At 49.1% G+C, this 21887-nt stretch overlaps 10 protein-coding genes across 10 annotated transcripts; 7 read left to right on the top strand and 3 right to left on the bottom strand.

Annotated features, from left to right (window-relative positions):
* Positions 1 to 481: 481 nt before the first annotated feature.
* On the bottom strand, positions 482 to 2568 carry NUU61_007702 (DUF4246 domain-containing protein; the record flags this gene model as incomplete). Its single annotated transcript, XM_056658227.1, has 5 exons — positions 482 to 1135; positions 1196 to 2191; positions 2242 to 2320; positions 2371 to 2438; positions 2503 to 2568. 5 exons carry the CDS (start codon positions 2566 to 2568, stop codon positions 482 to 484), a joined length of 1863 nt encoding a protein of 620 aa, XP_056508520.1.
* Positions 2569 to 3262: 694 nt separating this feature from the next.
* NUU61_007701 (uncharacterized protein) lies at positions 3263 to 4342 on the top strand (the record flags this gene model as incomplete). Its single annotated transcript, XM_056658226.1, has 1 exon — positions 3263 to 4342. One exon carries the CDS (start codon positions 3263 to 3265, stop codon positions 4340 to 4342), a length of 1080 nt encoding a protein of 359 aa, XP_056508519.1.
* Positions 4343 to 5283: 941 nt separating this feature from the next.
* Positions 5284 to 5855, top strand: NUU61_007700 (uncharacterized protein; the record flags this gene model as incomplete). The annotated part of the gene is made up of 2 exons (XM_056658225.1): positions 5284 to 5317; positions 5479 to 5855. 2 exons carry the CDS (start codon positions 5284 to 5286, stop codon positions 5853 to 5855), a joined length of 411 nt encoding a protein of 136 aa, XP_056508518.1.
* Positions 5856 to 6289: 434 nt separating this feature from the next.
* On the top strand, positions 6290 to 6795 carry NUU61_007699 (putative vacuolar transporter chaperon Vtc1; the record flags this gene model as incomplete). Its single annotated transcript, XM_056658224.1, has 2 exons — positions 6290 to 6323; positions 6449 to 6795. The coding sequence occupies 2 exons, from the start codon at positions 6290 to 6292 to the stop codon at positions 6793 to 6795; spliced, it is 381 nt and encodes a 126-aa protein (XP_056508517.1).
* Positions 6796 to 7778: 983 nt separating this feature from the next.
* Positions 7779 to 9848, top strand: NUU61_007698 (uncharacterized protein; the record flags this gene model as incomplete). The annotated part of the gene is made up of 1 exon (XM_056658223.1): positions 7779 to 9848. One exon carries the CDS (start codon positions 7779 to 7781, stop codon positions 9846 to 9848), a length of 2070 nt encoding a protein of 689 aa, XP_056508516.1.
* A 641-nt stretch (positions 9849 to 10489) lies between these two features.
* NUU61_007697 (uncharacterized protein) lies at positions 10490 to 11946 on the top strand (the record flags this gene model as incomplete). The annotated part of the gene is made up of 2 exons (XM_056658222.1): positions 10490 to 11037; positions 11118 to 11946. The coding sequence occupies 2 exons, from the start codon at positions 10490 to 10492 to the stop codon at positions 11944 to 11946; spliced, it is 1377 nt and encodes a 458-aa protein (XP_056508515.1).
* A 2299-nt stretch (positions 11947 to 14245) lies between these two features.
* Positions 14246 to 15711, bottom strand: NUU61_007696 (subtilisin-like protein; the record flags this gene model as incomplete). The annotated part of the gene is made up of 3 exons (XM_056658221.1): positions 14246 to 15082; positions 15145 to 15234; positions 15322 to 15711. The coding sequence occupies 3 exons, from the start codon at positions 15709 to 15711 to the stop codon at positions 14246 to 14248; spliced, it is 1317 nt and encodes a 438-aa protein (XP_056508514.1).
* Positions 15712 to 18215: 2504 nt separating this feature from the next.
* On the top strand, positions 18216 to 18561 carry NUU61_007695 (uncharacterized protein; the record flags this gene model as incomplete). Its single annotated transcript, XM_056658220.1, has 2 exons — positions 18216 to 18449; positions 18505 to 18561. The coding sequence occupies 2 exons, from the start codon at positions 18216 to 18218 to the stop codon at positions 18559 to 18561; spliced, it is 291 nt and encodes a 96-aa protein (XP_056508513.1).
* Positions 18562 to 19111: 550 nt separating this feature from the next.
* On the bottom strand, positions 19112 to 19445 carry NUU61_007694 (uncharacterized protein; the record flags this gene model as incomplete). The annotated part of the gene is made up of 2 exons (XM_056658219.1): positions 19112 to 19168; positions 19230 to 19445. The coding sequence occupies 2 exons, from the start codon at positions 19443 to 19445 to the stop codon at positions 19112 to 19114; spliced, it is 273 nt and encodes a 90-aa protein (XP_056508512.1).
* Positions 19446 to 21524: 2079 nt separating this feature from the next.
* Positions 21525 to 21782, top strand: NUU61_007693 (fungal specific transcription factor domain-containing protein; the record flags this gene model as incomplete). Its single annotated transcript, XM_056658218.1, has 1 exon — positions 21525 to 21782. One exon carries the CDS (start codon positions 21525 to 21527, stop codon positions 21780 to 21782), a length of 258 nt encoding a protein of 85 aa, XP_056508511.1.
* Positions 21783 to 21887: the final 105 nt, after the last annotated feature.

Here is a 21887-nt window from a genome sequence, read left to right as displayed (position 1 = left end):
CACAGAGTACCGGCAGTCTCATTTCTCGGTTGATATGGTGCTCTACACGTCATATCAGATCAAACACCTTAATTCTCCACGACATCAGGTTTCCTGGGAATCCATGGATGTCTTACGCCCGCTAAACTTCTTCAGGTATATCTGACGCAACAAAGCAGGGCTTTGCCTGAGCAGGTTTAGATCAGGATCGATAGTGGAGAGGGTCAATCGACGTACTGTCGATCGCTCGCGATCTCCGCTTGAACCGGTGTTTCCCTAAAGGGTAAGTGGAGGTGTTTGAAGGAAGATGTAAATCTTGAAGGCTCGACACTCCATTAAGCTGGAGGTCTATTTAAGAGTCAAAGATATAAAGTGAAACCCATAGCAAGTTGATTTCCCTACACTATCAAAGCAATGTACAAGCCAATCTCTGCTCATGTTTATCCACATCCATGTTGTACATCTCCCAAGATATTCCTGCCCTTCCATTCTACATTCTCCCTCAAGGCAGACGACAATTCCATCCTCCACGGTGGAAAAACTCGACGGGTTTTCTCTGGCTCATAAAATGGAGCCGATTGGTTTTCGCTTCCTCTAAATCTATTCCGAAATCGGTGTGCTGGGCACTAATCATGTCTGCCAGTTCAACCGGCAGCCTCCCATACAGCAGCTGTACGACCAACTGCTCACGCTCTTCCCACCAGTCCTTTCTCTGCGGAGGAACATTGGCCGAGGAAATGATGCGGATATGCGGATCCACAAGAGAAAAAACGAGGGTCTTGCAATGTCCAGGCCTGGATCTGTCTGCCAGTAAAAAACCGGAGTGCTGGTTCTCGAAGATGTTTGGATAAACGGTAAGTCGTCCTGGTGAGTTGAGGACCCGTCCGAGGTACCGGGTTATATTGCTGCTGTAGAAGTTATCATAGACTTTTGAGCAGCGCTCCTCGTCGAACGGAAAGCCAAATGTTTTGTCGATGCCATCGCACCACGGCCAATAACGGTCATATGTATCTATCGGGCTGTAATACCATCCCCGATATTCCTTGTTGTAGCAGCAGTCCAAAAAACATGGTTGAATATGTCGAAAGTCAAGGCCACTCGGTGTGATGTTGTCCATGTCGTAGCAGTACACCGCGGTCGCGCAAATGTACTCATTCTATTGATCGATCTCTGTTAGATCTGTTGTGTTATATGATAAAAAGCACAGAGGACTTACGGGCTGTCCTTCCAAATGCCACAATTCTCCCATGCGCACTGGGTTGTCGGGGGTCAGCTCAACGTTGACCATCTTCACGATGACCTGCAGGCCTGTATCATGGAAGTTTTCGCGTAATTTGACCTGGTGCTTGTATGACTCAAACGTATCTTGCCCTTGCCCTTTGAGGGCCTTGCGGATATGGTCCTCGTCCCAGAAAGAGTCACTGCCAAACTCAGGTCGATCTTGATGGAAATGAGGATTACCGAATCCTCGATATTGAACTCTTTTAAAATCAGGCCCCAGCTGAGAAAGAACCGCGTCCCAGAGAGGAATCGTGCATGTGAGTATCTTCTCGATGGCTTTGTACAGGTCTTTGTGCTGCTGCGGGTGTATGTTGTTGATATAGGACTCGATGTGGCACCCATCGTCAGAAAATGAAACATCGCATGGAAGACACTGGAACTTAGGTGTGGGCATGTCGCGGAACTTGAAGGGGGCTCTGTTTTCCCTGGTGTATTGGACCGAAGTGTCGAACTGGTACCCGAAGGGAAGAGTATGCCCAATATTGTCTGCAAATTCCCACCATCTTCGCATATGGTCCGAATATTTTTCGATTCCCTTGAGCATCTCTCCTGCGCCAACATAATCGAGGCAGTTCTCGACTCCTACCACCCCGTCCGGCAAATAGGCGCTTCGGCCGTAGATGAATGGAAACATGGCTGGATCCACAATATCAACCACCGTGTTGCCAGTGCCAGGACGGTAGTTCTTATCATATCCTGCAGCATCCTCAAGTGCGCGAGTAGCTTGCATCAACGAACGCCGAAGATTTTCAGGAATGGCCGTGTCGGATTTCACGATGCCGTCAAAAGCATCGACCATTCCGCTCTCTCTGTGCTGGCCGGCTCGCCACTGTAGTTCCTCTATGATCCAGTTCTTTGCCTTGAAGTTGATATGCGGGGTGAGCTGGTCAAATTTCGCACACCATCCTGAAATGAAACTTGGGTGGAAGATCTGCTGATGATCAGTAAAAGGGTTGAAAATAGTAGTCTGGTGGTACTAACCTTTCGACGCCAGTTAGGCTGATCTGTGACGCTGTTCATAAGCCGCATCATCAAGATGTCTCGCTTGGTGTGATACCGACTAACAATAGTGATTAGAAGGATACCAGCAACTATGTGTGGAATACTAACTCAAGATGCCAGTATCTAACATGATTCGCATCCAGTCCGTTAGGAAATCCAACAAGGTCCTGGTATTTCTAGAGACACATGGTACCTTTAGTCTTTGGGAGTCAGTTGGGTCGGGAAGATGACAAGGCTGACCTCGCCGCCAGCCCATTCCAAGGGCAAGATAAAGCCGAAGCGCGCAGAGCCCTCCACCTGAGTCATTATTTTGTAGTAAAAAGAGGGTTTGAAAAGAAAAGGTGTTCAAAGATCGAAGTTGGGGGTTGGAAATAGAGAAATGTGAAGTAGGGTGGTGATACGAAGGAGATGGAGAGAAGAGAAGAGAAAATGGGCAGAGAATACAGATTAAAATGTCCTCCGCTCCTGTTTGAGAAGGGTTGGAAGGCTATTCTGATACAAATCCATGGGTGTTGCCGTGGATTCCAGGGAATGGCAGTAGATGGAGGATGAAGGAAAGCAATGAAAATGAAAGTCAAATATAGTCAAAAGTCGTCGTTAATGGCTGTTTCTTATCACTGAAAATTCTTATGAATATCTTGTCGTATTCTCTATGTTCTTGTAGTATAGCTGTAGCCTCGCTATCGACTAGCTCATAGTATCCAAAACCACCTAACCACCTCCGACGCCAATATAAGGTCCGTCGCGCAGCATCCATGGATCTTGGCTTTGACAGCACGCACTAAACTAAAAACAGCAAACAAAATGAACTTTTTTTTTCGGAAACAACATTGATCCATCTTGAAGCACCCGATCACGATTTAGGGCAAGGCGATCACCATGTGGGGCAGTGCAAGGCTGTAGCCGAGTCATTCAAGAATGAACACATCGCCGTTCACAACTCAAGCTTTGGTTCTTCATACGGTTGGAGCTCTTGCTCTCATAGAGGAACACAGCCATAATGTCAGAGAAGCGACCGGACAACACACCCGCCAGCTTCCATTTATTCCAGAGCCTCCCGACAGAGCTCCAAGACCACATCTGGGATCTCGCGGTCCGGCCACTGCCTGGCGATCGACACCTGCACACCTTCATTGTCGTCGACCACTACTTCAAAAAGATCGAGTGGGAGCCAGACATCCACGCGGACTTTCTGCGATTCGCCTCTGACCCCTCGCTGAAAGGCTGCAACTTCGGGCTGGCAGTGCCCCACGACGACGCAACCAAAGGCCCCAACCAGTCGGCCTACAGGTTAGACAGCGGGCTGTGGACAGCGTGCCAGCAGTCACGCAAGGCCCTGGAGCGCCGTTTCACCAAGAATGAGTGGTGGTCAGAGCTGCCTTCCCCAGCATCTCCGCCTCGCCTGGCAACGAGCGGCGACTACGCAGGCCAGCCAGGCGTCTCGCACACGGCGTCGTATCCCGACAAGAACGGCGAGCCTAATCACATCACCATCCGCCCGGATCGAGACCTGTTCCATCTAGTGGACGCCACAGTCGGCTGGATAGACTGGTTTTACCACTATGCTGGAGATCACGTCCCGCTTGTTGATTGTAGGGCACAGAGACCCAACGATCCCCCGGTCAGCTTTTTGGGGATGGATATTGCAATCGAATTTGAGGCGAAATGGGTTGGCTGGCTACCATCTTCCCTTGTGGACACGCTTTCGGTGCTTCATGACGATGCGGGCAGAACGGTGTGGTTCATTGATCGCCGTCTGCGACGTGCACTCCGTTCAGGCGAGCTTGACTTGAAAGAGGGTTCAAGGCCCACAACTGCCACCACTGGGGACACATCAGATATCTCTGAATTATCGTCGGATCCAGAGGGCATTCAGACCTTCTACTCATGGGGCTACGTCTTCACCGAGGTTCGACAAAAGGATCAGCATTTATGGGAAGTAGATGACGAAGAGACCAAGATGCAAACTGTGTTCGACATCTTCCCTCTTCTTCAAGAAGCGCATAATGGTCGTTTGGAAATAGAAGGGACAAATCGACTTCGGGTTTTGGCATGCGAACCTGATCCCTCGGCTCTTTAACAGCAACTTTCCAGAACCCTCTCACCCCACCGCATGTTGAGCTTTGAGCCTACTCAGTCAGTCAATCTTGATTGTGTAATATGAAAAGGGTATATAAATTGTGGGGTTGTCAATCCACACCGGTGATGCCCAGCGACAGGGGGGCTCTAGTCGGGATTTGATATTGGGTTGGCTTGGTTTCGGCCAATCCTATCGCCACCAAAAACACTCTTTGAGGTGAACGGGTGCATTAATGACCCAGTTTTGCCAATTCCGATGTGTGGCGAGCTGCAAACCCAAGCCCTAAGCGCGAGGTGTTCGCGCTATAGCCCCCCTGCAGCATATCCTCTCTGAAGTTTTTGAGTACATGTAACGAAAGCATCTCTTTCAATCGAGTCATTAGAATCGAGGACTGTTTTATAATTTCCTCATGTTTATATCGGGCCTGAGACCCACATAGCAAGGACTAACATCCTGGCTTCTCTCTCTCTCTCTTCCTCTTTTATTTCCTTTTCACTTGAGTCTTGCAAGCATCATGAGTAGCCATATGTCACTTTCTTGGATACGGTCCGGCCTGAAATGGAGATCCATCCCTTGTGATCCAAACCCTAGACATCGTATGTGGAGGCCCACCTTATCCACCGTTACCACTGCCTTGAGAAGATTTGCTCTCAGACCCCTTGTCCTCCGCCTCTATACATGATCTGTATGGTTCCCAGCACTGTGGTGCCCTTGGTGTTGGCAAGGGATACATCAAAGGATCCATTTCCGTAGCCAACAACGGCACTAGATCCGTATGTCTGTATGGTGAACAGCTATATAGTGATGGCCCCCGACAGGACGCACAGTCCCAGCTACTTGCCTGTAATCCCAGATAGTTATACATAAGCGAATTCTCTCAGTATCCAAAGCTCCTCTAATCAATTTATGAGATCTGGTAAAGAGCTACCAGTACCTCCACTATGAAGCTCTGTCCGAATTTCATCGCACTCTTCAGTGTGTCGAACCAGATCTGCCCTGTCACAAACTCGCCCTGCCTATGTTTTCCCTCATAATTTATTAGTTATGTAGTTACTACTGACCAAACTAGTGCACCGCACACTACAACTCGCCGCTCTCACCCCGCCTCGTTTTCCCCTCTAATCCACTATACCAAGAATTAGTGCACTCTCACTACGCCGTCAATGCCAGACTATACCCCGCCTGTATTCTGCAGCCGCAGTCTGCACACGACATATCTGTGGCTATCATCACCCTAGTGGACGCCGATGACAGCTCACCACAGTGCAAATTCGCTGTTCACAGTGGCGGACACACGACCTGGGCTGGGGCCGCGGGCGTGCAAGACGGAGTGACGATCGATATGTCGATGATGAATTCTACAATCTATCATGTTGAGAACTCGACCGCGTCGATTATGGCTGGGGCACGCTGGGCATCTGTGTATACCACGCTTAAGAAGTATGGCGTCGCAGTGACGGGGGGCCGGTATGACACTCTTGGGGTAGGAGGACTAGTGACTGGGGGTGAGTGATTCTTCGATGAACGAGAGAAAGGACAGATATAATAACGGACAATGAAGACAATCCTCATAGTATTTTATTCAAGAAGATATTTAAAGCATTTACCTAGCTAAGTGCTCTATACTATGACATTATCTAATGTCTCACGTGACCCAACGAGCTGCTGCAAATCAACGGCACACGTGCAGCTGCGTGCAGCGCGCTAGACCGCATTAGGCCAAGGTGCATCGGTCTCGAAGTCCCTCGTCATCGGGGGACTTTGGCGGACAGCTTCGCCCACTCTCGAGCTCCGGCAACTCTTGAATTTTTCACTCTTCAATCGATTCATCGCTCTCTTGTTTTCTCCCTTTCTTTCGAGTTTGAGCTCCGCCTCTTCCACGCCAGGTGCATCCTGGTGCCTCCGTCGACATCGCAATCTCCGCGTAACCTGCCGCTTTCATTCATCATGTCGAGCCAACCTCTTCTCCAGACCGCACCGGGTTCGTTCCTCTCTTTTATGATGCGTGGCCATGTTCCTGGAGCAACCTTGATTATTCTTTGGAATCATGGAGCTATTGGATCATACCAACCTCTCCCCCGACCGTAGCCAGCTAACCATCCACAGGCAAACGCATCGCCCTCCCCACCCGGGTCGAGCCCAAGGTCTTCTTCGCCAATGAGCGCACCTTTCTCTCCTGGCTCAACTTCACCGTTCTTCTCGGGGGTTTGGCGGTCGGCCTACTGAACTTTGGCGATCGCATCGGTCGCATCTCTGCCGCCCTTTTCACCGTCATCGCCATGGCGGCCATGATCTACGCCCTCGTCACCTTTCACTGGCGGGCGCAGACAATCCGGCAGCGTGGGCAGAGTGGCATCGACGATCGCTTTGGACCGACCATCCTTGCTCTGGCGCTGTTGGCGGCCGTGGTGGTGAACTTTATCCTGCGGATTCGAGATGGCGAGACCAACTGATCTTTTTTTTTCTCTCTCTTTCTCTCTTTTCTTCTTCTCTCCGTTATCAGAACGTTGAGCATTGGGCTGCATCTTCGACTTCTGATTTATTGGGCCTCCAGGTCAGTGCTCGACGCTGCCCGAGGATTCAGCACGATTGGAGTTTGGTGCTCGGCGCCATAGGGTCATTCCAACTTTTTATGCATCAGTTTGTGAAGGATATTCGGTCTTTGAAATGTCTACAGGGAATAGGGTATTTATCTATTATTGACTAGTAGCATCCTCGTATCTATAGTGTTATGATTTGCTACAGCCCAGACCACACCTTACCCATCCTTGGCGATACCCGCAGGCATCCGGATACAAAATACAAGATATATTCATACATTATATATGAATTATATATGATATATTATATGTAAATATGTAAATATGTAAATAAATATGAAGATAGATTATCCCATTCTATATGCTCTCATTACTCTTATCAAGCCTGGAGTTCTCCCATCAGAGTAAACGCATGACGTGTCGCGGCTCTGGTTTGAGACCTGTAAATCCACGTCAGTAGCGTAGGGGGAATCACATCATCTCCACTGTTGTTTTGTTCTGGATGCTTCCCCCTTTCTTTCTTTCTCTCTTTCTTCTTCTCATCTTTCTGACCTTCTGGTCTGCCCTGTTCTGCTCGGTTGATTTTCTTCCCCTTTTCTCTCCCCCATCTCCCCCTTCTTATTAATAGATTACGCCACCTCCGTAATCTCTTTTTCTTGGGGTTCCCCCTAGCCGCTCTCTCTCTCTCTCCCTTGTCTTTCTGCCACTCTCTCTCTTCACGGTCGCGCGACCGCCAAGTCGATATCCATTCCTTCCCTTCTTTCTATCTACCCTTGATATTCTTCCAACCCGCGCGAGCGCATGGACTCCTTTGATTAAATTAATTTCACCTTTTTTTCTTTTTTTCTCCCACCCTGGCTTCGGATCTCCCCGGCACCCATCACACCTCGCATGGCATGTTTCGCCTGCTACCCTGGCCCTCTGCGATCGGAGGGGACAAGGTCATGGAGGAAGTCAAGATGCTGGCGCCGTCAAACTGCGCGCCCGGGGTCAACAGCCTGCCTCTGCCCCGGTTAAAGCGCAAACGTTCCGATTCCGATGCGACCGACACTCCCGCCGCGACTCGCATGTGCACGGAAAAGACGAATTCGCTCTCGCCGACCGTACCGACCGTGCCAAATCCGCCGCAGCAATCCGCTACATCGCCCGCCGCGTCGTCCCCGACGGTCGCGACCGTGCATTCACCGGCGCAGGTCGCCACCGGTGGGCCCGACGTGACCCGGCTTCGTGAAACGATCACGGCCCAGCTCAGCCTCGAGGTGCTGCTGAAGCACAACGAACTCCGCCTGATCGACCAGGAGATCGCCAAATGTCAGGTCGCACTGGAACAGGTGCGACGCTGTGCTGAAATCCCGTACCCGGGATCCATCGCCACTGGCATCTCCTCGGCCGTCAGCATGGGGTCGGGTGCAGCGCTGCTGCCTGGAAATGGACCAGCACCGCTGTCTCCCGCGCCCTGGGGTGTCACTGAGGGTCCGTATTCGCGCCACTATGCACGGTGGCTGCTCCCGGATCCTCGGTTTGACGGAGGCGAAGTCGATCCTGCGCTGGCTGCGACCGCTGGCACCGGCGCTCCGCTGGTCGAGGGTCGATCCACGCGTGGCAATCCTGTCGATCTGGGTTCGCTGGCCGGCAAGACACGTCCCTCACGCGGGTCAACCGGTGCGAAACTGCAGGCGCTGCCAAATGGCTACCCGATGATCAAGGAGAAGGCTGGCCCGATGCTGATTCGACGCAAGTCGGATCAAGTGCTGGTCAAGCTGGTTTGCCTGGATTGTCGACGAGACAACTTCTCCAGCACCCAGGGATTCATCAACCACTGTCGCATCGCCCACAACCGCAACTTCGCCAGTCATGATGCCGCTGCGATGGCCTCCGGAGAGCCTGTCGAGGTGGACGAAGCCGGCGCCGTGGTTGGGGGTCAAAGTGAATCCAACAGCAGCACGCCCGGTCCGGCCTACGTTCACCCGCTTATTCGCTCCGCTCATCTCCCGACGCCATCCAAGGATACAACCACTCCTCGCAAGTCTTCCATGAATTCGTCCGCCAAACCGCCTATTGCCATCCCCACTCCTCCTGCTACCGCAGCCTGTGAACCGCGCCGACAGTCGGAACCGGTCAAGCTTCCCACGAACCCATCATTCCTGGCCTCGCCCGCAACCCCTCATCTATCAGCTCTGATGCGGCAGCGCGGCGCGGGATTGGACATGGGCAAGCTGGTCCAGGAAGCCAAGACGCCTGTTGATCTGAGTGCTCTGTCGGACGAAGAGGATGTGGATATGGACGAGTCGGGGCCGCTGACGGAGTCTAGTCAAGAACCTCAACTTGGCGTTCGTGCTAGTCGCCAGCCGATGCGTATGCCTGTCGCTCCAGCCACGTCTGAGCGGCCTGAGAGCCGAAAAGGTCTTGAGCGAGCAGCCGAACCCCTGTCCCTCGAGGCAATCACACCTTCTCGACCGCCATCTCACCCCCAGCCTCTCCTCTCCGGGATCTCTTTCCCTGGCCCATCCACTGGAGTGGCGGAGACGCCCCGCGAGGATGGTATGGAACATCCCAACCTCAGTCCCCACACAATCGAGTCCAACCAAGCGCCCAGCTTGGTTAGTGACGACGAGGATGACTATGAAGCGGCTTCTGAATCAGACAGCCCCAGTTCATCAGAGGCGGATGATCAGGATGAGGAGTTCAGACATATCCAAGTTGAAGACGACGAGCGCACTGCCGCCCCGTCGACCGCGACCACCGAGGCTAAGTCTGGTCCGTCCTTGGCCGCCCCTGCACCGCAGTCGGCGCCCACGCTTTCCCAGCCGCTGAAGCGCAGCCGGTCCAACAAGATGTCGTCCATGGTGCCCCCATTCAGCGATCACGGCAACGAGGACACACGCGTTAACTTCGGCCATCCAGCGGAAAACCCGGCCAAGTCCCAGCGGGCTCCCGGGCGTAAGCCGGCACCGTCCAATCCGTGAAACCAGATGTTCAGCGTCGTTGTCCCGAGGGATCCTGGTTGTGGTTCTGATTTTTTGATTTCAACACCCATCTCTTCTCTGACCATGTGGTCTGCATTTCTACCTGTTCACTTTCTTGCCTCTGGCCTTGTGTTTTTCTAATCTGATTTCGTGAGTCTGGGCCATCTTGATGATGGCCGATGAGATGGATGATGACTATTCATTATGAAGCTATATCTGATATTTCGTTTAATGGAGCCTTCCTGTACATAGCTCGATCAAAATGCAACTGGCTTGAGGCATGAATAGTGTAATACAATACCGTAATATAACTAGATTTGCGTGTGAATGTCGCGGTTATTACCACGGATGACCACACCCGTCTTGTCTTATCGCGATAACGTCGACCTCATTTTTTCTGCTTTTATTCCCTCGGTTTTCTTGAGGTCCTTTGTAACCTCAGCCCTCCAGTTCTTACGGACCGACGCATTGGTGGGTCAGGGTATTCACTCAATTCCATTTCGCATCTCACCTAAGAAAGAAAGACTGCGGTTGATCCTGTCTTCCTGTTCGCTCTTTGCGATCCGGCATTGGGACTTGAATATCTTTCCACGGCAACGACCGACCATCTTTCGCTCCGGCAACCCGCCCATTCTCCCGAAATGGCCATCGACACGGACGCTGCATCCCGGCCGGAGGCAAAGGAAGAGACAAAACCCAACGGACAAGAAGGCGACGACTTCATCCCCCTAGGCGGCGACTCCGACGCCTCAGACGATGACGACGACAACAGCGACAACAACGACGCCGAAGCCCCCGACGACGACTCGGCCTCCTTCCACCCCTACCGCATCACCCTGGAAACCTTCCGCCGCCTGCTCGAATGCTACCCCACCACGGTCGAGCAGGTGCATCGGCGCAAGATGATGCTGAAGCTGCAGCCCAAGCCCGAAAAAGGATCGAAGCGTTCGGCGGAGAAGCGCGCCGGCTCGGCCTCGACCAATGCGCGTGGCGCGGCGCTTATTCGGAAAACGGATTTCAATCCCTCGGAGCAGAGGCATATACGTACGGAGACGGATCGGTTTCTGCTGTTGGATCAGTGGCGGTATGATGGTATGCCGCAGGCGCTGGCGCAGCGGAAAGAGAGCGAGAAGAAAGAGTCGTGGTCTTTGAATAAGGAGGATTTGATCACGGCCATGGACTGGAAGACGTATGTTACTCCTCATACCTCTGAATTTGCTCTGTTACGCTCTGTTCTTTGTTTAGCTGTGCTCTGCTAACATCTCTCAGGAAACACGGCCTTCCCCGTCCCACGCTAATGGGCATGATCAAAACCAACCAAAACAAAGCCATCCTCAAATCCACCGCCGCCGCCTTCGCCACCCTCCCCACCGCAGACCCCATGCTCGACCCCAACGCAGCCTTCCCCAAGCCCAGTCTCGACGCGCTCACCACGCCGCTTCGCGGTATCGGCGTGGCTACCGCATCCCTGATCCTGTCGATTGCCACCGCCAACGGCGACCCGGCCCACCAGATCCCCTTCTACAGCGACGACCTGTATCTGTGGCTCTGTTTGAAGGATTTCCCCGAAACAGAGTCAGTCCCCGAGAATGGCCCCGAGCAGCCACTGATCAGCAGCGGTGGCACCACCGAAGACGCTGCCGCCAAGCCTAAGAAGAAGCTGTCCAAGTTCAAGCGGCCGAACGGCGAGCTGAACGTCAAGTACAATCTCCATGAATACCGGCAGCTGTGGAATGCCAGCTGGGAGCTGCGCCAGCGGCTGAACCGCGCTGTCGAAGCTGAGGCTGAGGCTGAGGGAGGTAGTGACAGCAAAGATGCTGATGAGAGTAAAGGCTCTTCTCATTTATCGGACCGTCTTGTCTCCCATCTCGATATCGAAAAGGTCGCCTACGTGCTACGCAATATCGCCGTTTCGGGCTTTTACCCCGACCAGGACCCCGAGGCTATTCTGCAGGCCAAGGCGGCCGACGAGGCGGAGGTAGTTGCTGCGGCGAAGAACGACCAGCCGGGGGAAAAGACGGAGAAGAAGCGCAAGCGCAAGGACAAGGATGAGGGAAAGAAGAGTGGGTCGAGGAATGCGAAGAGGAAGAAGGCTTGAGGGGAGAGTTGGCTGTACAAGATCAGAGTATTTATGATTCTTGTTGTTTTTTGAGCATTGCATTTCTTGTTGGGGGGTGTCTGTTCGACTCCATTGTCAATACTCCATTAGGTTAAAAAAAGATATATACTAAATATTCATCTTGTAAAAAGCGTAAATATCAGTCCCGTACCGGATTCAGACCTTAACCCTACCTTAACCCTATTTGCTAAGAACAATGCCCTTGCAAGCAATCAAACCCTCCTAATTATTTCAATATCCATTCTAATAAGCAAGAAAGCTCCTAACCAGACCTTAAAAAACTTTTCCGCTGCATCCTCGGAAGATCTCCCCGAAATCCATTGCCAACTCCCCCACTCCGGAGGGACTGTGTCGGCTCACCTCCCGAAGACCCGCTCTCTTCGGAGATGCTGCCGCTGTTTTTCTGAGACATCATCTGCGATGTCGGAGTGTTGCGTTGTTGTGTGTCTGCTGTTCTCGGTATTCTCCTGTGAAGCGTGGCTATTGGGTGATTAGAGTGCTATCTTCTGGAACTATAGAATATTTACCTATTTTGGTAAAGCTGGTTACCTTGGAACTGTCAGTCTCGTAGTCGATGAATATATAATCCTCTTCTATGCTTCTGTTAACATTTTGTATGTATTTCATCCGTGAGAAATTTTTTTCTCTTTTTCTATTAGCTTCCGAGGGCACGTTCATTCTGCTAGTTGTTCTTTTAGAGCTCGTCTATTATCAATTCAAAAGTTTTGATTCCAACTCGCCAAATCACCTTATTTGCAAGGGTGTATCATGCCTGTTGGGTATCAAAGATCAAATAGTCTTCTCTTGGCTACCCATCTTATGTGCCTTTTGCATCTCTCTCTCTCTCTCTCTCTCTCTCTCTCTCTCTACCTAGTGTTTCCCCGATTGTCAATCATTCCTCCGGGGGTCTGCTCCATTCAACCCATTCTCAATACCCCACTATCCCACATCATGAACGAACAACGCCTACGCTCGTGTCCCCAAGACCTCTCCCCAACCAATACCTAGGTCATCGGCGCAGCAATCTTCCACGAGCCCGAGTCAGACAACAGCAGGATCCTCCCTACTCAAATGTGCCAGCTATAAGACGACTCTCCCTTACGCCTGGGAACTGCCAGGGGGCCACGTCGAAGAAAGCGACGAGACTATTGCCCAAGCGGTGAGACGAGAGGTCTTTGAAGAAACGTCTCTCACCGTTGTTGAAATTATCGGTGAGATAGATCCCATGGCTTGGGAGTCTAAAACAAAGTCGAATCTGCAACTTAATTATGTGGTCACTGTCCAGCCTGGGGATATGGTCACGGTCAAGTTGAATCCTGAGGAGCACGGGGATTGGCGGTGGGGGAGGGTAGAGGAGCCTGGACTGCTTAATATGGTTGTGGAAATTAAGAGGGTTGTGCCGGATGCTTTTGCTTTTGTTGTTGCTAGTACTTAGGTTATACTTCTATCAGAGGTGTGTGGGGTATATAAGCATCTATTGATTGTGGAGGGCATGTTAAAACATAGTATGTCTAGATGACACCAACAACCTAAATATTGCCAATTATTCAATTGTTGCATGTTCAATAGGAATTTTTTACGAGACGAGGATTGATTATCAACAATTCCCATGCAAAACTCGAGTCTCTTTCTCTCCCTTTCTCCATCATCCGCACCTCTGGTAACCCCATCTCTGCATCTATTCGTACACAGTTCGCTCTGCGGCTTCGGCGGTGGAAACCTTGAGAGTGACAAGTCGATTCCAGCGCTTGTCCTCTGTCAGCCATGGACAATCACGTATTGGCCATTGTGGAATTTGTCGCCAATTTGGACTGGGTGATAGCCGCCTGGAGTGCAGTAGTTCAGGCGCTCGACTTCGTCAGGGTCATTATATATTCGTATTTGGGCTCCATGGGCCTCCCAATGTTTCTGGTGACTGAAGTCAGTCGTATATTTGGGGATGGAGAGGTTTTCGAAAAGCTCTGGATCTAGGCAGGTGTCTAAATGCAGACGTCATTATGGTTTGGGGGTATCAGTAGAAGTCGATATGGAGAAAAGAATGGGCAGATATCACATTACTATTTTAAGCTTATTTGTATACGAAAGAGATGGTTGAAAATATGTAAAATGAATCATGACATCTAGTATATATACATCACGCCAGCCTCGTTAATCCTTAAAGCACTTTTTTTTTTAGAAACAAGTAGATCTCATCGAAGCCTCCATCAACTCTCATCAGCAGTTCACGTAAGAACCGAAGAAGTGCTGAACTTGACTTGTTACGCCATTGCATAAAACCCTATTCCCATTCCGATTGCACGTCATATAAGTTTGCATCCAGCGGACTAGATGAGTCACCATGTTGCCGGGAGTCATATGCTGTGTGTTCGCTTGCCAATCGGGCCTTGACATGACAATAGCCATTTGTCCAGCCCAAATAGGGGCAGCTATCATTGAAGACTGTATGAGCTTTTGGCAGATCCTTCCCAGAATATGAAGATGGGGAGAGGGGCTTACCAACAGAGGTTCCAGATGGATGAAAAAGGCGACCATGTTTGTTATACGTTTCAACCCGATGACCCATGGTGCAGGCCGTGAGTAGATGCCCACCCTGACTAGCCGGCATCATGTTTCCAAGGTAATCCACACTTCCTATCACCGAGACAGGGATCCCTCTTTGTGCGACAATGGCTGGGAGGATATCAATGTCAGTTCGTCGGTGGCCATGCCAGACCTCTTGAGCATAGTTCCCGGAAGCCAGGACAACAGGAACTCCCATGTCTTGAAGGTTGGTAAACCTTTCAGCGAACACGCCCGCCTCTGGATCACTATTTGACTTTGGATCCTTACTGCCCATCGCAGCAACGACAATAGACTTTCTCCAGCGACGATCTCGCTGGCCCATGATATCACGCCCGGCTGCATTTACCCCTGTTTGAAGATCATAGTCGGTCCTTCCCGCGATCTTCACTGGTATAAGAATTGCTTTTTTCGCCACTCCGAATTTAGTTCCCAGAGCTTTGATGGCCACTGCTGTTCCATGGGATTGAGGGTCGTCATCAACTTCAGGGTGCTCTCCTTTATCGATAGAAGCCTGTGTCTGGATAGCCTTCCTCCGTCGGTGTACTGGAAGTTCCTAGCAGAGAAGAATATTTCTTTAGTTTGTTTTGATAAAATAATTGGACGTTGGTATAGTACTCTTGCGATAATAGCCCGACCGTGGGCATCCCTTTTGTTCATATCCCGGCGAGCATTCCCTTGACCCATATAGTCCGGATGGGCAACACCCTATAGAAATAGATGGGGTATAATTAGCATCTAGTTGTATTCCTTCTCTCTCTCTCTCTCTCTCTGATCCTTTTGAAAAGAACTTACTCGGTCGATGACATAGATATAGATATTTTGGCCCGCAAACTTCTCATAGATATAGTAAGCCCAGTTGTACGGGCTGAGTGAATCTCGTGGCTCGCTGATCTGAAGTAGCTCTTGAGGCGCGTCATATTGAACCTCAAACCGTGTCCGAGGATCCGCTCTTTTTTCTAGGGAGGATTGCACGTCATCATCGGACCGGGTGACATTTCCCTCAAATGCTTCAGCTTCTGAGGGTTTCTTGTTGCTATTGGGGCCAACAACTGGTTCGTCGGTTGATGTGGCTCGCTCATGCAGGTTAAGATGTGGAAGCTTTGTATCTGGGTCACTGTACAGCCTTGGATCGGCAGCGTAGCATGTTGCGAAAAGAAGAAGCGAATATAATATCGATCGCATGTTGCACTGCACTTGAGGTCTGACAGAGAGAGAGAGAGAGAGAATGAATAAAACAGATCAATTTCTTACAAAAAGGAAGAAAAAATCAATAAGAAAGGCGGCATCTTACGGAGACAAATGACAAAGGTTGTTTCAGCCTGTGCGTTTTTTATGTTTTCTCTTGCTTACCTTCGGGCCGTATGAAGAATGAAGGAATGGAGGATTCAGAGTTGGTTGTAATAATCCTCAGAATAATAACCCTTGAGCCTGAAATTTTGCCACTCTCCAGACTAACAATCTTGCTGAATTATTAACAGTTTTCTAAGCTTGTTTGCGTAATGCTCAATGTATATGCTCGTTGAGTGTGAGTGTTGTGAGGAAAGACGTAAGGAATAGCGGCCCCTTATGGGTCGCCGAAGGATGTGGCTAGACTTCAAGTACGCTCTCAATTCAACCTCAATAGTAAGATTTAATAAAATTTAATAAGGAATCAGCAGATATGCCAGGCATTATAGATTATAGTGGGGCCAAGAGGACGGGGCGCAGGGGGCAGGGGGCGGCGGCAGGGCACATTAGGAAGCATGAAAATTCTGTATTTATTGCAATATTTTTACTCCGCACTTCTAGTGTGGTTTGTTTTTAGGCTTGATGGTGATATTTGGGTGTTTTGGCACCCTCTCTTCTATAGGGCTAAATAGGGATTATCTTGAACATTACTAGAATTGAGGCATGGATATCTAAGTGTCTTCGTTCAACAAGACATCATTTATATAACTTCTGTTTATTTAAAGGATCACTCACCCTAAAATATTACTTACTTCTAGCGCGGTTTTTTTTTAAAAATAGTATTTAATAGATATACGAAAGTCTATTAATTATAAATAAAAGATTATTCTATATAAAATATCTTAAGTATGGATAATTAATTCTTCATGGATTATATTAGTGAAGTTTGTTTGCGTCTCCAGAACCCTATCTTTTTCAGCGTGATAACTAGGCGCTTGAGATGATGTAAAGAATATACTTGTCAGGGTATAAGGCCTGTCGATCAGGTAAAGAAACAAGGGGAAGGAGTAAGGGAAAACAGTATATCCTTATTACTGTCAAGACTGAATCTTGTCTTGCCAGCTGGATGCGGGAGTGTCAATTTATCATACAGCATCTTCGTAACTCCACGCATCATCGATGATGTAAACGACTGGGTCTCTGTTATGTATCGTGATCATTCCTCTGTAGGGTGGATCAAGCAACAAGTTCCGACTTCCTTTAGGATCATGTGATGTCACCTGATTCACCCCTTCCGTCAGTTGGGAATAACTTCATGCCTTGCCATCTTGGTAGACCCTTTACAGATGATGATGCTTTCTCACCACTGGGTCCAGCCAACACCAGGGGCCTAGATTGCACGATAGCGAAGGGGATCGCCTTGAATTATAAACGCTGTGCTAGATAAATGGCTGTCCGCCAGCGCTCTCCTCATCATCAAGCAGTTCATCTCACTCATCATCTTCTGTCGTGATTCAAGATTTACCTCTCTTCTCTCCTTTCCGTCCAGCGGCCAGAGAGTGACGGTCCCCAAGAAAGGCCTCAGGGAAAAATCCGTGAGTGATATAGGGAAATATGTTTAACTCTAACTTTATTCTATCGGTTATCAAGAATGAAACTTGTCTAGTCTCATCCTAATAACGGACCTCGAGTACGTGGAGATGCTCCTGTAGATTGCCGTTGCCATCCTATCCCCGAGCCTGTGGACTCCCAACTTCAATTTCTTTTCTTTCATTCCTTTTTTTTTTTGATCACTTCCAGACCTTTCTATCAATCCAGTACCACAGCAACAGACGAGTGTATATGTAAAGCGCTATATTTTCAGCTGGTGGTTACGGTGGTAATAGATCTGTCTCTTGTCAGGGGAGGAGTCGAAAACGCAGTTACGGAGTACCAAAGGCAGAGAGAGAAAAAAAGAAAAGGATATGTGGTTTACTCAAAAATACCCGAGACCTTGTTATCCAGGAATATGGCCCCAGTTGGCTAGAAGCTGAAAAAGGGTGCCAAAAGTCAGGAGACCCCATGCCTAAATGTATATGCTACGGTAGCAAAGAGCCTCTGCTTATTGTAATTGACGTCAACGATTTAAGGAAATTGTCGGTTGGTCGTCTTCTCGCGGTGCCGATGTTACCGTTTTCGGAAACGTCGCCCTATCACATACTGCCATAGTTGATAGAGAACAACAGCACTTTCGTTGATCTATGATGCGGTGATATAGCACTACGCTTCAATGATTAACTGAGGGGGGAGGGGGGGAGGGGGAGAAACTGCTCATTTCAATGGTTTGTATACGATCTCAAGAATATATAAACAGTGACTGGGGCCTTGCGAAGATATTCATCCCACTCAGCATCTCCAATCATCCAGAAAGTAAGGACAATATTTGCTATCACTCATTAAGCTTGAACCTTGTCGGCTAATTATTTCCGTCAGCCACTCACTATTCACACCTTCGTTTACCACTACCACTACTCGCTAAAATGAAGTACACTCTCGCTCTCTCCGCCCTGTTCGCCACTGCCCTGGCCATGCCCACTGTCCAGGGTGGCAGTAAGAAGAAGGATGGCAAAACATGCGACAGCCATGAAACCGTCGTCTGCAGCGGCATGGGAAATGGTGGTCTCTTGTCCTTGGGCAACATTCTTCCAGGTCTTGCTGGTGAGAACTGCTCCGGTGGTGACGTCTACTGTTGCTCCGAGGAGGATGTGAAGCAGGTATGTCGCGATCCAGTTTTTGGGGGATATTCAAAAGCTAATCAGGATGTTTTAGGTTGGTTTGATCAACTTGGACCTCAACCTGCAGTGCAGCTTCAACCACTTTCTGTAGAGACATGCTCTTTACTGGGTTTCAAGAAAAGCTATCTTTTGTAATAGAAGATTATTCTCCGATGGATATTTATTCTTGGAAGGAAATTCAGATTGAATAGAGCTCTGACATTTTTCTTTAAATTTTGCCGATTTCGCAGCCCCCGATGAGGATAGGACCTCCATCCTCAGTCTCCAAATGAAAAATTTCGAGCCATTGCCTAGTCCTAAGACTTTTGTATTCTGGCTTTGGTATAAAAGCAATACATTTCCGGAAGCTTGGCTTTTCCTGGTAGCCATCGAATCTAGCTCCGTGAATAAGCCGATGTATCTTGTGCACATGCTCTATTTCTTACTGTTGTGGTGCATAGAGAAATAAAAAAAATGGCAATGAGTCTTTGGTATGCATTCACAAGTCATAGACGTGAGGCCTACTACGGTAGTATTCAGGGGTTGTCCAATAAATTGGTTTTGAATTATCCAAAACCTTGTCGACGCTATTACTAACTCTTTACATGACAGAGTTGATATTCAATTCCTAACAACTTGCCGACCAACTGGATGATGCCTATTTAGAGGACGTGGTTGAGACTGCACTGAGCCTTGACGTCGAGATTGACAAGGCCGTTCTGCGATTTGATCATTAGCTTCGGGAACAAGGAAAACTGTGTGATTGCGCCGGTGTCTTACGTTAACGTCATTCGAGGAGCAGCAGTAGACATCGCCGCCGGAGCAGTTGTCACCGAGAGCACCGGGAGCAATGTTGCCCAGGCTCAGGAGGCCGGCATTGCCCTGGCCCTTGCAAACGACAGTCTCGTCGTTTTTGCAAGTCTTGTCTTCACCTCCACCGTTGGAGGTGGCAAGGGCAGTGGCCACAAGGGCAAGGGTAGCGAAGATGAACTTCATTTTGACTTGGCAAAGAAGGCTCTGTTAGAAATTTGGGTTCCACATGTAAGAGTCGAAAGGGATGGGCCGACCATACATTTGTTTCTAGGTGGGAGTTTTGCAACGAGATGTGAAGGCAGTAGATACTGAGACAAGCAAGGAGCAGGGTGTCTACGGTTATATAACCCCCAGCACCAAGGAAGGTTGCAATGCCAAATACTTCCTAGCTACTCACCCGAGTCAACTCTTACTTTCTATTGGGGAGTCAGAAATGAAGCCAAAAGCCAGCAAGAATGCATGCGTTTCGCATACCACGCCAGCTAATTCTCCACTATGCTGCTCTGGTCGAGAATGATTGAATTACTAGATGTGGAAAGGACCGACACAGAAAGAATGTAAGCTACTAAACTATCAGTGGCTGGCGAAACTCTTGTTCCTAATTATATTCTTGGTCTACAAGGCTCCCTATAGACATATTTGTGATGAGAAATACTGATCCCTTAAAGGGGAGCGTGATTCAACTACTGGGTATCAATTATTGATCCAATATACTCTGATGGATATTATATCTAAGCCTTGCTTAATCTTCATCCCCACTCAAAGCCACGGCCCTTCTAGACTTGTTTGAACATACGTTTTCGGACAAGGACGATCAAGCATCCACGCGTCTCAGTGTAGCTGTTGCAGCATTAACGTTGCATCCCCCGGGTAGCTTCCTCGCTTTCTGAATCAACTTGACACAGGCTACGGTTAACTCTTTGCGGCATATTTATTCCATAGTGTATTGGGTCGACTTAGTTAGGTAAAGCCGGCCCGGTATTCCTACTCATAATTAAGCCTAATCCTAAGTCTCCCATGGTCTTGGTCCCTTGATTTACATCCTGGCTAAGAAAAAAAAAGACTCACCGGCTGAGGGAACAAAACGATCCATTCTATATCTCGCAGTAAACCCTGTAGTTGGAAGCGTTGCAGCTCATCATATCTATGCTCTGGAAAACTGCGTCACCCGTACTATATACATGACTATAATTCTGCTCAAATTCAACGCAACGTTTGATGCTTCAAAAATGAAATAAAACCAAGATCTCAACGAATGCTATTCATTTCTTATTCCTCGACTCATCGTTATGAAAATGATTTTCGGTTGAAGAATGATTCCTACCGCATTCTCAATCCCCATCAAACTCCGCATAAAGCCATGGGTCCTGAAGTAATTCTTTTGCAGTGCTTCTCTCTTCTGGGAGCCATTTGATCATCCTTTGTACAAACTCGATAAACATCCTCTTGTCCTCGCTGTATATGTTGCAGATTGAATTTTCAAAGTTAAACTCCGCTGGCGCAACAGTTACACTTTGAAATTCCCCTATCGAAGTCAATCAGTAAATGGCTTAGACGGACAAGAAAATAATATTTTTACCATCAAATTTGTAAAAGAGGTCAGTCCGTGTTCCCCTGTCTAGAAGCTCACGCGGAGGCGGCCCTAGCAATGTAGGGATGTGGGCTAGATGGTCTGGTTCATCATATTCTTGGTCCTGGAGGGGATCAACATCCTTGAATAGCTTTTTGCCTGCGAGGAAACCCCATAGCTAATAAACTAAGATTTGATTCGATGCGATAACAACAAATAGCTCTAAACATACCATGACACCTAAGTTCCAGATATTAGCGCTGTACGAATAGCCCGCATCCAGGGTAACTTCTGGAGCTCGATATATTTCGGCCTGGATACACCCACTGTTTGGCCTGTCCCCGTGGACAGACAAATCGAAGTCGGGTGATTTGAATAATGCCCGTGGTTTTCTCGGAGATGCCAAAGTTGTTCCGAGAGAGGTATGTTGTGCGGCCATCTGAGCAAGCTTTCTGTGGAAGAGGATGCTCGTGTTCATCGCTAGCGGATACTTCCAAAAAAAGAGGGATCCTCAACTTTGATCATTATGTTGTCTGGTTTCAGATCCGTGATCGATCAGTTTGGCGTTTATATCATATGGTAGATTCAAAGCAAGCCAGTGTGGTACGGAAGGAAGTGGTCCGTACTAATCTCATATTGGTCGGTCACCTGACGCTCACCGGGGGTATAGGGCACTCATCTTGAGCCTGGCAATGGAGATCCTCCGAAGCACAGACAATCATGCCGGGCCCTCGGCTCTCCTGGGCTTAGCCACGCGCTTGGCCATGCATAGTGAGTACCATCGCGACTCCAAGCACTACCGTGAAATCTCCGTCTTTGACGGGGAGGTGCGCCGTCGGGTCTGGATGTGTCTTTCATTGCTCGACCACGACATCTCGCTGCAAGCTGGACTTCCACCCTCCGCCATAGTTCCACCCCTTAAGAATCCAACCGTACCACTAATTTATTAGTGCCTATCTCGGATGAACTATTGCCAGAGCTTTTCATGTGAGTAAGAGGGGCGTAATCAGATAATTCATTGCATTGTGGTCTAGTTGCACCCAAAGGAAACAAAC

The sequence above is a fragment of the Penicillium alfredii genome (assembly GCF_028826965.1).
Source record: "Penicillium alfredii strain IBT 34128 chromosome Unknown utg000010l_segment0_segment0, whole genome shotgun sequence".
Classification (NCBI taxonomy): domain Eukaryota; kingdom Fungi; phylum Ascomycota; class Eurotiomycetes; order Eurotiales; family Aspergillaceae; genus Penicillium; species Penicillium alfredii.
This window is presented reverse-complemented; position numbering and strand designations above follow the sequence as displayed.